The 15,637-nt window shown below is 48.9% G+C and overlaps 1 protein-coding gene across 5 annotated transcripts in view; it reads right to left on the minus strand.

The window, feature by feature from the left end:
- Nucleotides 1-4,135: 4,135 nt before the first annotated feature.
- Nucleotides 4,136-15,637, minus strand: part of FHL2 (four and a half LIM domains 2) — a 67,927-nt gene continuing 56,425 nt past the window's right edge. For all 5 annotated transcript variants that reach the window (XM_044263773.1, XM_044263769.1, XM_044263771.1 and 2 more), the window contains 3 exons: nt 11,406-11,575; nt 9,020-9,206; nt 4,136-4,739 (listed from right to left, as the gene is read on the minus strand). In XM_044263773.1, coding sequence (XP_044119708.1) covers nt 4,588-4,739; nt 9,020-9,206; nt 11,406-11,575 — 509 coding nt within the window. In that variant the 3' untranslated portion in view covers nt 4,136-4,587. The remainder of the gene's footprint in view (nt 4,740-9,019; nt 9,207-11,405; nt 11,576-15,637) is intronic.

Here is a 15,637-nt window from a genome sequence, read left to right on the forward strand (position 1 = left end):
GTGGAAGCTAGAAACACACAAGCCGGCTCTCACATAATCCTAGGCACACCTGATGCCCAGGATGGCCAAGGAAACACGGCAAGTGACTTGGAAGTCACCCCAGTTTGGCGGGGCTTCAGGCGAGTGGCAGAGGCAGTAGAAGTCATCTCTGCGGGAAGACAGGCTCATCCCGACCCCGAGGACATGCCCACAGGTAATTTTTTTTTTTAATTAGTGACTAGCACTAGTTAAAATTATGCAAGCATACAAGGAAACATAGTCCCAAGCATGACAGTCAGTAGAAACGTCAGGTGGTATAGACTGACTCCCAGAGCTTTCATCTATTGGAATAACCAAGTAAAGATCAAGCAAGTTTGCTTTGTTTCAAGAAAAAGGTAAGCTTTAAAATATCTGTCCAGTACAGCAAACTATAGAACATACACGTTTTTATTGAGGGTTATCATAAAATACTGTAAAGTTTTAAACAGAGCGAACTTATACCTATGTAACCAGTGTCCAAATCAAGGTATAGAGCAAGGGTTGGCAAACTTTCTGTAAAGGGCCAGATAGGAAGAATGTCTTATGGGCCACATGATGTCTAAGTGAATAGACATGAATGTGTCCCAATAAAATACTGTTTAGGAAAACAGGAAGTGGGCAGGATTTAGCTGGATCATAGTTTGCCAACCATAATACAGAACATTTCCAGCATTCCAGAAGCTTCTCTCATGTCCCTTCCCAGTCAGAAAAGTAACCACTATTCTGGCTTCTATCTCTGTAGTTTGGTTTTACCTGTTAACACCTGGGTGATGCACCTCTATGTACATTTTATTTAATAATATAATAAAAAGTTTTGCTTAATAAAAAGGATTTTCATAGAGCCACTCAGAAATAACCATGCAGTGTCATGATTTCCAACTGATAGAGGGCTAAGTGAGGAGGGTCGGGCTGGAGACAGACTCAGATTTTGTGTGTGGATGGACTCAAACTTCAAACTCTCTCCTCCAGGTCTGTCCAGGTTCTTGAATCTGTGTGTGTGTGCACACATATATGCATGTTTTAAGATTTACTTAGATAGAGAGTTCGAGCAGGCATGAGCGGGGGCTGGGCAAAGGGAGAAGGAGAAGCAGGTTCCCCATTGAGCAGGGCTCTATCCCAGGACTCTGGGATCATGACCTGAGCAGAAGGCAGATGCTTAACAGACTGAGCCACCCAGGTGCTTCTTGGATGTTTTTAGATTAACATTTTTTCATCAATTTGGGGATGTTTTCAGCCATTCTTAAAATTTTTTTTTTTTCTGTTCGTTTTCTCTCTCCTCCTGATGTTTCCATTCATTATACATATGTTAGTTCACTTAACGGTATCTCACATTGCTTTGAGGTTAATTTTTCATTTTCCCCGTTTTTCAAATTATATCTCAGTTGGTCTTTATTCAAGTTTACTGCTTTTTTCTTTTTTCTTCCCTCAACTCAAATGTATGATCCCCTCCATTGAATTTCTGTTTGGATTGTACTTTTCAACTCCAGAATTTCCATTTGCTCTTTTTATAGCATTTATCCCTTTATTGGTGTTCTCTGGTGAGCATTGCTGTCATACATGTTCCTTTAATTCTTTGAACATGTTTATATGTTTGGCCAGTGCTGGAGATTGGTTAGAGGTTCTGCCTAAGCTCTTTGAGCTAATGAGACTTCTGCTCTTTGCTGACAATCTGCGTGTGGCTTAGAGAATGCTTTCAGGTCTGCTCTGTGTCCCACTCTGTTTGCTCCTGAGTGGGTGTGACCCAGTCCATGCCCACAGTCTCCTGGATCCCCAGCGATAAATGGGATCCCAGGACAGCTCTTCCTATCTCTCTTTCCCTGGTTCTCAGTTAAACTTCTGTCTGGTCTGCCATTTTGCCTTTTACTGCTCCTGTCGCATAGCTAGCAGCCCCCTCTCTACTGCTTGCCACCAGAATCCCCATTGTCTTTCATAATCCCCATAGCACAGATTCTTCCATTCTTGGTACCAAACAGTCCCTTCCTGCAGAGATGCGAGCTACTAGTTCACAGAGCTGCCCTTCCAACCCATACCTTAGGCTTGGACAGTGTCCTGCTTGTCCTAGGGCAACAATCCTCCATGAGTTAAATCCTGGATAGGGAAGACTGGTATTAGCAGAACGTGCCAACATCATCCTGATAAATGTCTTCACACAATCCTACTCCTAGGAGAATGGTAGCCTCAGGTCTTCTCAGATAGCCCCTCTTACTTGGAGCCCCCACCCTATAGGCAGTGTGATTGGAGTCCCAGGATTTGCAGACTGTCATGCTTGGGGCACAGCCCTAGACCAGCAGGAGGAGCCCTTCCCTTCTTGGCTGCACTTGCCCAGAGTAGATCTTCTGTCTCAGGAAACTGGGAGGGGGGTGGGGAATGGGATCAGTCCATGGCTCAAGTGCCATGGACTCTCACTCTTCTTAACATATAGATTTTCCCAAATGCTTCTCCATTTGGCCCTTTAGGGTGATTTTCCAAGATTTGAACATATTTATTCGGTATGCGTATATACCCACCCCCCCAACACACACACAGCTTTCCCAGTTAAATCATTGTCACACTAGGAAGACAGTCACTGAGTTCTGCACACCACCATCTTGCAGCCCCCCAACTTTGTTCTTTGAGCCTTGGTTGGGCTGCTTGGGGTCTAGCCTCTTAATGCGTGGTTCATTTGTCAGCCAGAGATGGATAGGGTTTTCAGACAAAGAACTTGGGTTTCTTTTTCATACCATTTCCCTCCTTAACTTTCCAGATGTTATTTGTCCCAGGCTCTGGCCTCTGGTTCTTCAAGCCAGTAAGACTGCAGACTTTCTAACAGAGTTTTAGCTCCCCCTTTGGGGCCTGCCTTTGCCCAAAAGCCATAAAAATGGGAAACCTACCCATTGCCTTTCCCTTCTTCAGGTGTCCACTCCTCTCTCAAGTATTCCTGTCTTGGATCATGCTCTGGTGTTTTCAAATGTCTTAAAATATTTTGTCCAGAAGATTACTGGAGTCCAGTAGGAGCTACTTACTAGAAATGGAGCCCCCCCTTCCATTAATTTAAGGTCAGGTGTGTTCAGTGTATCTGTGGTTCTTATGAGGAAAAGGTAAGGTGTTCCACAATGACATTTCCAAAGCTTTCACCTTTTTTGTCTTGAATTTTGTTATTTTCACTTTAAAAAGCACAAATCCAAGAATGCTTTTACTTTTATAATATGACGTAGAAGGCAAGAGAACTACTGAGCCATGGAGTTCTCAGAAGGCCTGTCTCAGACATCACGATACACATCTTATGTAGTCCAGCACTCAGATTAAGAAACTGACTTCACACATGCTCAGCATGGCTGGGACATTGGCGGAAATCAAGTCCCAGCCATGCTGAGCATGTGTGAAGTCGTTTTATGGTACTACACCACCTTAGAAAACTAAGGACAAAAGTCACTATTGTTAGCATTCTAGAAAGGAGCACAGGCAATGCTCTAGCTCACAAATTGGCTCAGTGCTTTCCAACTGTATATCATGCCTTCACAGATGGTTTTACAGATGAACACCAAGCTAGGAGCTCAAATCATTAAGATCTGAGAGCTGGGAGTTTCTCTCTTTTTCTCTCTCTTTTCTTTCAGAAACAACAGAGGCTTCCAAAGCAATGCCCTAAATTGCTGGAGTAGTGGTAATACACAGATGAGCAAGAGGTCATCTCTGACCTTGAGGTGCTTGTATCTTTTCATGATCCTTCACTTTATGGATGAAGAGGCAGGTTGAGGTAGGATAGGGACCCATGGCAATGGGAAAGCACTGAGCCTTTTTAAGAAAAGTGGCCCCCCAACTGCCTTCACTGTCATTAGCTCATATTCTGCTGGCTCATATTCTGGAGTTTCTGTTACCGCATCCAATGCAGAGCATTAAATTCTGAGAGAGAGTTTGGGAGAAAGGAGCAAAGAGAAGGGAGCCTGGAAGAGGTTGTGGTGCTGACTGAAGGCTTTCTTTGAAATGAAAGGTGTGATGGATCTCCGTGAATGCTGCCCCAGCCTGTCTGAACTTGTACTTAATACGGTGATCAGTGGAACATACAATAACGTGCCTTATACCGCAATGTTCAGAACTTTGATGTTTAATCATTATTTCACGCACTGTGTGTGGCCAAGGATTTTGTTCTGGATAACTTTATTGTAAGCTATATGATCTTGCTCTAGGTCTTACATGACAGGAAGCTACACATTGTAAATGCCCACTCTTCAATATCTCATGTAGTTCGGGAAACTCAAGTTCGTGATGTGTTAATTGCACTTAAAAATTAAATACGTAGTGAAAGAAAGGTACATGTATAAAGATACCATTCAAAAGGATTTTTACACTTGGAATTGCCCTGCTTGATTATGAAAATTCAATATCATCTTCCCACCACGGGTTTACAGAAGGGTTTCCTCCTTCCCTGGGACTGAGCTAGTACAAAGGATTAAAGGGTTTAAACAAACGTGAATATCACTGAGAAGCACAAGAGGAAAGTTTCAGCATGGCCGGTGGAGACCAGACACAACACTGCCTGGTGGAGAATGAGAGTGTCTAAATCCGTGCGTGTCACAAGCAGCCGTGTGGGCTTCAGATGTCTTTCCCGCAGTCAGGGCACAGGATGTCATCTCTTTCTGTGAGGAAGCCTCGCCCCACCAGTGAGAGGGAGCACTTCTTACAGTTAAAACAGTCGTTATGCCACTGCCGTTCCTCAAAGGAGATGTACTTTGTGCCACCAAGTCCTGTTAACAGAGAAGAAAGAACACCAGGGTGGAAAAAGAAAGGGGCCATGGCTGGGGAGAACCAGGCCTCCGGGACCAATGAAGGAATTCTGGTGTGAGCCATTTCAAAGCTGGATTGTGTAGTCTGGAGAGGGTGAGTTTCTAATGGCTGGCGATCCACAGGTCAATCAGACACACAGCGGAGCTCGTACTATGAGCAGGAACAGATACACAAACCAGCTCCAAAGCGACATGATCAGAGCTCTAATTATGGAGGGACGATTGTGTCTGTCTGTCTGTTCCACCAGAATGAAACTCTAGGAGATCTGGAGCTGGTTTCTCTTATTTCTTCCCTGGGTGCCTCGTGTCTGGTACTCAATTATTTCGTGATTTCATTAATGAAGTGCTGAAGGGATGTTAGAGGTAAATACGCATTTTCTCTGGCATGGCCAGGAAAGTCCTCACTAAAGAAATGGCATGTGGATGTGGAGGGTGGCCATTCTTGAAGAGTGAATATCATGAGACAGACCACAAAGTATGAACCTAAGTGTGAGAGGGGGAAGGTGGGCCGCTAGGGTGGGTGGGAGCGCGTTCTGGTGTGTGGGCAATAGAGAGGACCAGCTTATTATATTTTAAACAAGAGACGTAATAACTCGGTTCGCTGCTTGATTCTTGTTTGATGGCGAATAATTCTCATCAAATGCTTAAGGTACACCGGCGGCCTATTTCCACATGGTTGCTTGGTCCCGCCCCTGAGCCACCTGAAGTCAACTGGAATCAAATACCCAGGGTTATTAGGAGTTGTGATCCATTCCACTGAACTCTGGATCATGAATTCCAATTACAAAGAGTTCTTTCAAGAAATAATGGTTCAATCTGCCACAGTAAAAGGAAAGCAACTGCCTTGACTGCTCCATTTATAAGGGCTTGAAGTCTCAGGCTAGCCTGAAAAGTCTGTAATGCACCAAACAGGTAGTTCCTTTTGTAATAGAGCTGGCTAGGTTGACGTGGGGCTTTCAGTCTTTCACCTAGGGGAGACCTGCAAGCTAGCCACACCCCCCAACTCCCCGGCTAGTTAGAAACTGCCTCAGTTCAAGTTCAGTGCTCCTTCCAGTGTCACCCGCCCTATGGCTGGTGGGGTATGCACTAGCACAGCTTTTCGACTCTCTTTTCTCATAGCTTGAAAAGCAGAAGTACCCTCAATATTCACAGTTACTAAAACACTGACTGCCTTTACGCATCCTGGACCCCTAAGGCCTGTGGTCACATAGCTTTTGCGCTGGGCCTGCAGTGGCAACAAACCTGTGATTTAAGTCCATGGGTCTCAAACTTTCCTGCAGATCTGAATCACTTGGGAAGCTTTTCAGGCTTCAACTATCATCCAGGTCATAGCCCCTGCCAATTAAATCGTGACCCAGGCAGCAGTCATTTTTCTAAGCTCCCCAAGGTGTTTCGAATATGTAGCCAAGTCTGAAAACCAGAGGTTTTTGGCAACACTTGATTTAGCGGCAGGGACTGCAGAACAGTTGAAAGGTCATTTTTTGTTTTTTGTTTTCTCAGCACTGAGCAAACTGAAAAGCCAAGAAGCGGCTGGGATGCCCCAGCATTTCCGCCATTCCATGTCTCTCCTTTGTCTCACCTCTGATTAAGTCCTGCTACACTGGAGATCTGGGGCCAGGCAGAGCCCTGGCAGGGACAGGATGAAGAAGGATGTTAGTGGGAGGTGCTGTGTCGGGTGACGTCCGAGGGGATAGCCTCCTTTTAAGAAACTCCACTGTTTCCTTGATATAACAATCAATGGGGCAAGTCACAGAAATGAGAATCAAAAACAGCCCAAGGAGGAAGAATGCTCCTAAAGGGGAGAGGCATACACAGTCAACTATTGTCATTTGAGGTTTATGGCCAATGGCCCCAGAACTCCAGCCTGAACAGAGCTCATCTAACAGGTGCATTTTCTCCATAAGGCACCTCACAACCTGCCTGTGCTTAGGAACACAGACAGCCTGTCCGCACTGCCCCTTGGGAACCACTTTCAGCAGTGAAACTGCCAACAAAAAGCACAAAAATGGGGGCACCTGGGTGGCTCAGTGGTTTAAGCCTCTGCCTTCAACTCAGGTCATGGTCTCGGGGTTATGGGATCGAGCCCCGCATCGGGCTCTCTGCTCGGCGGGGAGGCTGCTTCTCCCTCTCTCTCTGCCTGCCTCTCTGCCTGCTTGTGATATCTCTCTCTCTCTCTCTCTCTCGTCAAATAAATAAATAAAATCTTAAAAAAAAAAAGCGCAAAAATGCAAACAACGTGGCAGTAAATAGTCCGTGAATAGGACGCTTGGTTATAAAATGAGAATCGAAATGAGGAGGCAGAGTGTCCCCTCACCTCACCTCCGCCGGAAGCATTATGTGTCAGACGACTCAAAATGTTTTGCCATTCTGTGGGTGTCTGGGAATGACCACGAAAGCAACTTGAGTGCTGATTTTGGAGTTACAAATAAATGTTAGTGAGTAGGCGAATTTGCAGGTCTGGACTCTGAGTAACGAAGACTGACTGTATTTGTGTGTGGATTTTGCATCACTGTGCACAGAATGCGGGAAAGTAGAACTTCAGATTTACTTAAATCATTTAAATTGTTGCTAAAGAGAAAATGCTAAGTAAGGATCTATTAAAAATCCAATCTAAAGTCATAATCTCATACAATTGTTTAGGGATTTGGCTACAAGTATATTTTAACTGCAATTTCAAAATTCCTCTGTAGGTTCCAGAACATTAATCTCTGAGTTCCAGAGAAGTTACTTTCCTCTTTTGGAGGAAAGTGTCCATTGTTTTCCTTGTGTTGTTTTCTTTCTTCTTCTTCTTTTAAAAATTTTTTTTAGTGCTACCATGGGACTAACACATATCTGATACTTTACATGTAAAAGTGCCTTTATCTAAATTACACTGCTTTATAAGGTTTAATTTTATAAACATTTACTTTCATAGGCATTACCATGAAAACAGCATATGTTAGGGGACTGCATTTCTTCCCCCTGAATGATTCCAGTCTGGTATATAAATGGTTATAGGTTAACGGAAAAATTTAAATGCTATGCTTTTCTTTGTATTTTAATTCCTTATGGAAATACGAGCTCTGGATTACCCAGGAAGGGATGATTTTAGCGACCTGGGGCTTCCTGCATCAGGGGCATTGGCTGAGGTGAGTGTGCTCAATTCTAGACCCCAGGAAAAATAAAGTCGGGGACAAGCACACACAGGCTGTAAAATGTCTGTGTGACCACACAGCGGCGCCGCACAGGGATTCTAGGCTGCGAGGCTTAGATGACACGTGTGGGCCACCTGCCATGGACAGGGATCAGCAGTCACCTGAAAGTGGCAGAGCTGGGAATCCCACGGCCCAGAACCCTTCCTGTGTCCTCACAGAATTCTCTTTCCCTTCTGGCCCAGTCACGGGTTTGTGTGGTGGTGCGTGGTGCACGTTTACAGGGCTGGAGTCTGGCCAGGCGTCGGCCCTCCACGCTCGATTTCTCGGCAAGTCCAATAGTTGGGTGCAACGCCCGTCTGCAACCGGACTGCAAGCAACCAGGCTTTGGGCTCTCGGTCGGCCCCAGCCTTTGGGGGATAAGAAAGAACCGCCTAGAATGTTGTCCTCTGCCGTCATGTAGCTATGGCCTTGTGGTCGACAAGTCCCTCTAAGATGCCAGGGAGCACCTTTATTATCCTTTTTTTAAAAGATTTACTCATTGATTTTGAGAGCAAAGAGAGAAAGTGGGCACAAGTGGGAGAGAGAATCTCAAGCAGACTCCGCACCCCGGGGGGGGGGGGTGGAACCCCACATGGGGCTTGATCTCACCACCATGAGATCGCCAAACCAAAGAGCCAAAAGGAGTCGGCGCCCCTAGGAAGCCCCTTTAGAAACGCAGCCTCGCGGCTCAGCCCGGAAATGCCAGTTGCCAGTGCTCACCCGGCACAGACCGCGGTTTTGGAGAAAACCCAGCCGAGGGCAGAAACAAGACCCCTTGAGAACAGGCCACGGGGTTTCCAGGGACCCGCTGAGCTAGAAGGGCTCGCTACGTGCTGGCGGCGGTCCCCGCCCCTGTCACAAGGCCAGGCGAGCGCGGCCGCAGAAACACCGGCTCCGTCCGGGACCCCTGAGGGAGGCCCCCGAGTCTCAGTCTCGGAGGAGACGCAAAGTCAGGGGCCGCAGTCGTGCCCCTGGTCCAACCCTGGCGGTGGCCCGGTGGGGAAGGGCTGCTGCCTCGCGCGCGCCCAGCGGGAACCCTCGCCCGGGAGCCCGAGTCGGGACACTCACCGCTGATGGGGTGGGTGCAGCCGGCACACTTCTTGGCGTACAGGTCGCAGAAGCAGCTCAGGCAGTAGGGGAACTCCTCGCGGGACGTGAAGCGCTGGCCCGACAGCGGCTTCTTGCACGCGGTGCACACGAAGCACTCCCGGTGCCACGGCTGCTCCCGGTATGTGACGCCCCCGGTGGTGATGGGCTGGAGGAGGCAGGGGAGCCACAGTCAGTGTTCCAGGGCCCCCCCGGGGAGGGGTGGTTCTGGGTGGCGCGAGATACCCCTCCTGAACCCGACGGGCGTGTGAGGGGAAAAGGCACGGAGAAACGGCATGGCCGCCCCTAGTGCGCACAGAAGGTGCGGGAAGGTGCGGGGAGGAGCGCCGGCAGCGAGGGATTGAACCGCGAGGGCCCTGTCTGCGACTGCGCGCACTTCTGCTAAGCACAGCGTGGGACTCTGCCTGGTGGTTTTCTTCTTATAATTTCCTAACATTTTCTATGCTCTAGCTTACTGTATTGCAAGGACACAGTACAGGATACACAGAACCTACCACATACGTGAGCATTGATTATGCCATCAGCGAGGCTTCTCGTCAATCGCCTGCTCTTACTTATTTTCTTAAAGATTTTATGTATTTGACAGAGAGCAAGCAAGCACAAACAGGCAGAGCAGCAGAGGGAGAGGTAAAAGCCAGGCCCCATGCGGGCTCAAGCCCAGCTCCCTGGGATCATGACTGGAGCTGAAGGCAGTCACTTAACCAACTGAGCCACCAAGGCACCCCAACAGCCTGCTCTTAGTAGGTAAGCTTTCTGGGAGTCCAAAATTCGATGTGGAACTGGCCCCCCTGTTGTTCAAGGATTGACTGTATAAAGGCCCTTACATTTTATAAACATGATTTCCATTTTACAGGTGAGTAAACTGAGACCCAGAGAAATGCAAGGACTTGCCTAAGAATTCATAGCTAAAGACAAAGCAGGTGCCAGGGTTCAGGACTCTTTCTGTCCTATATTCTTTTCATTAAACTATAAAGTAATATTGATCATCCTATAAATATCCCCCTTGGATCAGAATGTATGCAAAATAAATTCGGCTGCGAAGTATCTGCTGGATACAGAGGGCAGGTATAATAAGAGGTTTGCTCTGCCTGGCACACGCCCTTGTCTTCCTTGTGTCTGGATTCCACATCCCCCGGCTAGCTCAGACCTGCTCCTGGGTGTTACTGTCTCATAGCTTCTCTTCCTAAACACCAGCCTGGCTCCCACTCCCAATTAGTTCAGATCATGCCTGTATACACTCTGCTGACTCTTTTCTCCTCCAAGGCACACTTGGCATTTGAATGTTGCCATTGGACTGCATTTCCCCCCAGACCCTAGTAGCCCCAAGGGCCTCCCTCCCTTAGCGGGTAATGGATGTGTCTGGCATGAAGGCTTTCTTGCGTCCCGATGAACACACACAAGGCCATGCTTCTCAGAGGATGCGCTACCTTCACTTCTGTGGCCAAACAAGGCAGCCATAAGGTTGGCAGGAGCACAGTGGAAGAAAAGCAAATGACATGAACTTTCCTTGGCTCTTGACGACTAACAGGCAGACCAAACAGAGAGGGAGTGAGAGGAGAAGAGGCTTGCTGACATAAACACAGCAGGTTTGTGGAAGGAGGCAGGGGTACACAGTAGATAAACAGCATAATCTTAGCGTGGGAACTGGGAGAAGGGGAATTTAAGATTGTAGTTAGTGTACCACTCTGCCCTTTGTAGAGGTGCTGGCAGGACGGGCACCTGACGCCCTGCTGACCCTCGCGCAGAACAGCAGCCAGAGGCCAGGCTGGGCCCCCACAGGCCCAACAGCAGAGTCCGTAATAGGGCCAGAGCCAAATAGTGTGCAATCGCTCTATAGTGGGCTCATTTTCCCTCTGTAACCCAACAGCCAAGACAGGAGGGCACCAGACTGAGAGGGCAAGTGTGCAGCTAGCAACCTGGGCCCTGTCCATGGGGCACAGCCTCCCTTTGCTCCTCACATCCCTCCCTCCTTCTCTCCCTCCCCGGAGTTTTCCTGTTCACTGATGGGAGTACAGGGTAATGGGACCTCTTTGGGATAATAAGTTTTCCTCGCCTTTAATGTATGTCATAAACAGGAACAAATATTTGGCAATGTTCTAGAAGGAGGGAGGGACACGGGATTTTATCTCTGATCGCGTTGTAGGAAGAAGGCCTGGAGTGGGAGGTCCGTCCGGGGGTAAATGCACACGCACGCAAGAGAATTTTGGGATGGGGGGCCAGCCCGGCAAGACTCCTGTGCCCTTCAGGTACCACAGGTGTCGTCACTTGGGGGAAGGAGGGCTGAAGCCAAGGGCTGTGGAGGCAAATGGACTGGAACAGACAATGTCCAAGGGAGGATGAGAGATACCTTTTGGCACTGAACGCACTGCAAAGCGTACTGTTTCTCATAGCACGGCACACAGAAGTTCTGGTTGTCCTTTGGGATGAAGCTCTTGGTGCCGATGGGCTGCTGGCAGCGGCGGCAGACGAAGCAGGTCTCATGCCAGCTGCTGTCTTTGTACTCCATCTTGCGGGTACCTGTCATGAGAGTTGGGAAGAAGCAGCAAAGGGCAGAGCTGACGACACGGCTGGCTCGGAGTACCTGCCGTCCGCGTCGAGAACCTGCCCACGGGCTAGTTTGGTTCCAGAACAATCTCTGTGCGTACTCAGTATGTAATTTGTCCCGAAGGAGGTTAGGAACATGAAGTAGAAAAAGTTTCTGTCTCTGTATCTCCGGACTGCAAAACAGAGAATTCTGGCAGGGCTCAGACTGTCTGGACAGAGTGGGAATTCCAGAGCTCAGTGACCCATCAATGAATACTCTTCTGTTTTGCAGTGGGATGGAAATCGGTGGCGCGTACATGAACCTGGAGTCTCACGCCGGAGTCCGCGAGGAGTGTCCATGGCACTCGCTTCCCGTGACCTGCCGTGGAAACCAAGCCGAGATGTGTTGTAGCTCTACCATTAAAAGCGATGACTGAGTGCTGTCATTAAAAGCCACATGTGGGGCACCTGGGGGGGCTCAGTCTGTTAAGCGTCTGCCTTCATCTCCGGTCCTGATCCCAGGCTCCTGGGATTGAGTCCCCGTGTCGGGCTCCCTGCTCAGCACAGAGTTTGCTTCTCCCTCTCCCTCTGCCCCTCCCCTTGCTTGCGTGCTCTCTCTCTCTCAAATAAATACATTCTTAAAAAAATAAATAAAATCCACATGTGACACTCAGACATCCCATTTAGAAATTTTCTGATCTGATCTTGTGACATCGCATTTCCTTTCGAGTAACTTATCATTTGATATGTTTACGTGATTTCTTCAAGGAGCTCAGGAAGTCCTAGAGAACCGGAAACGCTGTTTGGCTCACCCTATCCCCCAACACCAAGCCGGAGTCACAGTATTTGTTAATGTTTTTCCATACTTTTTCAAGAGAATAAAAGTATGTGTATTTACAGAAAGAAATGGTTCAAGACAGGTTGGTGTGCAAACCCCCTTTGCATGCAACACAAGGCAAGTTTGCGGGGAAAGGAGGGTAAGGAGTGGAAAAAAAACCCCAAATTCTCCAAATACTTGAGTGGGCTCCAGGCCGGGCACCCCGCCTGCGGTCCATGCACAGTCTGCACTACCTCGTGTTACAGTCAGGGTTTTCCTGGGGCACAGCCCCACCTGCTTCCTTACTTCAATTGTCTGCAGCTGCTTTCACACTACAGTGGCAGAATGGGTCACTGGGACAGAAACCATGGCCCTTGAGACCCCAAATATTTGTCTGGTTCTTTCTGGAAACATGTTAGCCAACCCTGGGCTCACTGCAAGTCCGGGGCTGAGGCATGTAGGATGCAATGGTTAGACGTCACAGTGGGATCAGGCCAAGGGGGAGTGAGGGTGCGAGCAGGAGCGCCGGCTTCGAACCAGGGCTGCCTGGCATAACGCAGGCAGCCAAAGAGTCTAGAAACGCGCCAAACTTTAGCTTAAGTCCAAAGATGATATATATGGTCAAAATGATGGGCTTAAGGGCTGTATTTTGTCTGCTTGCAAGGTTGACAAAGAGCTGTCCATCTCTTGAGAAATTAGATATGTGCAGAGAATTGTTGCAAGATTATTTATTCGCTGTCACTTTCGGGTCACTTTCTCCGCTTCCTGTACTTCCAAGCCAGGGCATTTGGGCACCACCTCCCGTAGAGTACGAACAATACTCAGGTTGTGTGCAGGTGCCAGAAGCTAGGGATGGCGGGGGGGGGCATACATGGTGGGGGAGGCACATAACAGTCTTCAAAGCTGCAGAGTCCAGTCGCGGGGTGATGAGTCCTGACACAAGGAGAATTACACTGAGCAACGGAATGTCAGGTAAAAATAGTGGAAGATTGGTGATTTAAACCTAGAATGATTTTCTTTGTCTCCAGGGGTTTATCTTCCCACGTGTATTTTTGCCCCTTGCTCTTTTACTCTCCCACCTTCCCCTGATAAAGCAGCTCAAAAACCAAAGGGCTTGTCATTTGGGCAACCATATGCTCACTGAAGATGGCAAGCAAGACCGCTTGAGTTCGTTCTTGGCGTGTTGGGGAATAATGGTCTTTTGTTATCACCAGTCAGGAACCCTGGGGAGCGGGAGGGGGGTGAGGGGCGGCACTTGCTGCCCTTTTGGTTGGTTTCCAGCAGCCTCCAGACACCTGCCGAGTTTATTGTACAACACGACCAGCAGGGGGCAGCAAAGGTCCTTCTTCTAACAGACCTTGCCACTTCTCCGGCAGATGGGAGTACACTGTCCTGTTGAAGGGGTGTCTTTTTTCTGTTTCGAACAAGTGAGGAACCGACAACAGTGGAAAAGGGTGAGTTCCTGTGAGTCTGCTCAGAGGAAGTAGTGCTCCTGCAAGGGAGCAAACAGAGGCTCGTTTAGTAGCGGAGAAGCCGGGGAGCCTCAACCCTATGGCTTGTGGCGGTCTCTAGGTTCCTGGCTACTTCTGGGGGCTTTGGTCAGGTTTGAGTTTGTCAGAGCACAGGCCTCTTGTTTTGTTTTACTTAAATTCATTGCCACAGCCAAGCCAACGACCTGCGCGCCCATGCATCATGATTTCCTGGTAGCACTTCTAAAAATCAGACCAAAGAAAAGTAGCACATGCTATGATTCAGCACATTTTTTCCCTTTTCTTTTCCTTTCTTTTCTTTCCCATCCCTTCCTGCTCCATTCCCCCCGGTCCCACCCTCCCCTGTCCTTCCCTTCCCTGCCCAACTTCTCTCTGTCTCCATCTGTCTCATCAGGCATCTACACACTCTGCCTTTGGTGCTGAGCCCATGTCTTTTGCCAGAGGGCCCTCCCTTTTGAGACTTCTCCATTGGTCAAAGAAACCCAGCTCATCCTCTAAGACTGGTCCAATGTGACCTCCCCAGGGTCCCTTCCCCACCCTGCCCTGGGCCCCTGCCTCCATCATGGCGGGTACAAGACGGGCTTCTCTAGTTAAGTCTCAGTGAGGGGCAATGACTGGTGAAAAGTCACAGCCAGGAAACAGGAAGGCTGAAACCCCAACCTGTCAGTTTCTAGGTTTTCCCTGAGAAATGGTTCAGGGAAGGAGCGCCACAGTGAGTGGGGAGCCTGGACAGACACCACAGGGCAGGAAAATGGCATCTGTAGGACTGCTTTTGAATTTAAAGTGACGCAGACCAGCAGGGGTGGGGGTGGGGAAACCAAGACTCCCCCAGCTCCCAAGTGGTTGTGCTCACCCAGCTACTGCTCAGCAAAGAGGGACCCCCCCCTTCCCACCTGCGTCCAACTTGCTTGGACTACACGAAGATGTTGAACAGGACATGATGCCAACACTGCTGTTCTGTCCTCCTCCTAGGGAGGCCCTGAGCACCCCATTCCGTGAAGGTTTATCCTGGGTGTCCCGTTACCCCACCTTGTGAATGAACTACCATTCACACCCGCCAGCTCCTGGCCCACCTTCTCTTATCTAGTTGAGAAGGTGACTCGAAGCTCTGAGACCAGCGTCCTGGACAAGGTCCTAATGCTGGCTGGGACACTGACAGTAGCCCAGGGGTCTGCCCCTGAACTTTCTGGTCTCTTCACTGCTGAGACAAGACAGGTGAACTTTAAGGTCCATTAAGCATAAAACTGTCAATGCTCTTACAATTTTGTGGTGTGTGATTTAGTTGCTTCTGGTGACAAGTGCCTGAGCTTGGGGGGCGGAGGGGGGTTTCAGTTCTCCATGGTGAACTATCCAAACAGTAAGCTCCCTCAGGTGTCTGAAGGGTCCCGGGCCAGCCCCACAGGTGTGGGTGTCAGGGATATTCGTGACCTCCCACTGCCTCCCAGAGGTCTAGTGCAGTGGGACCCTGTCCCCACCTGGTCCTCCAGGTCTGCCAATGAGAGAAAGGGAGGCAGATGAGAGGGAAGTGTTCCTTGCCAAAGGCCAGTGCACTGCTGAGGGGGAGCAAACGGGCGAGCAAGCAAAACCAAACAAAAGGCAAACAGTGAGCTAAGAGCCCGCTGTTGGGGAGCAGAAGTCTCTGGCAGCCGGGGACCCAGGGAGGTGTGGAAGGGCATGAAGAGAGTCCGCTGTGAAGCAGAATGGAGACTCCCTTGGGCTCTTGCGATAACTCCATAAAGATTTACTTTG

This window comes from Neovison vison, chromosome 8 (assembly GCF_020171115.1).
Source record: "Neovison vison isolate M4711 chromosome 8, ASM_NN_V1, whole genome shotgun sequence".
Lineage (NCBI taxonomy): Eukaryota > Metazoa > Chordata > Mammalia > Carnivora > Mustelidae > Neogale > Neogale vison.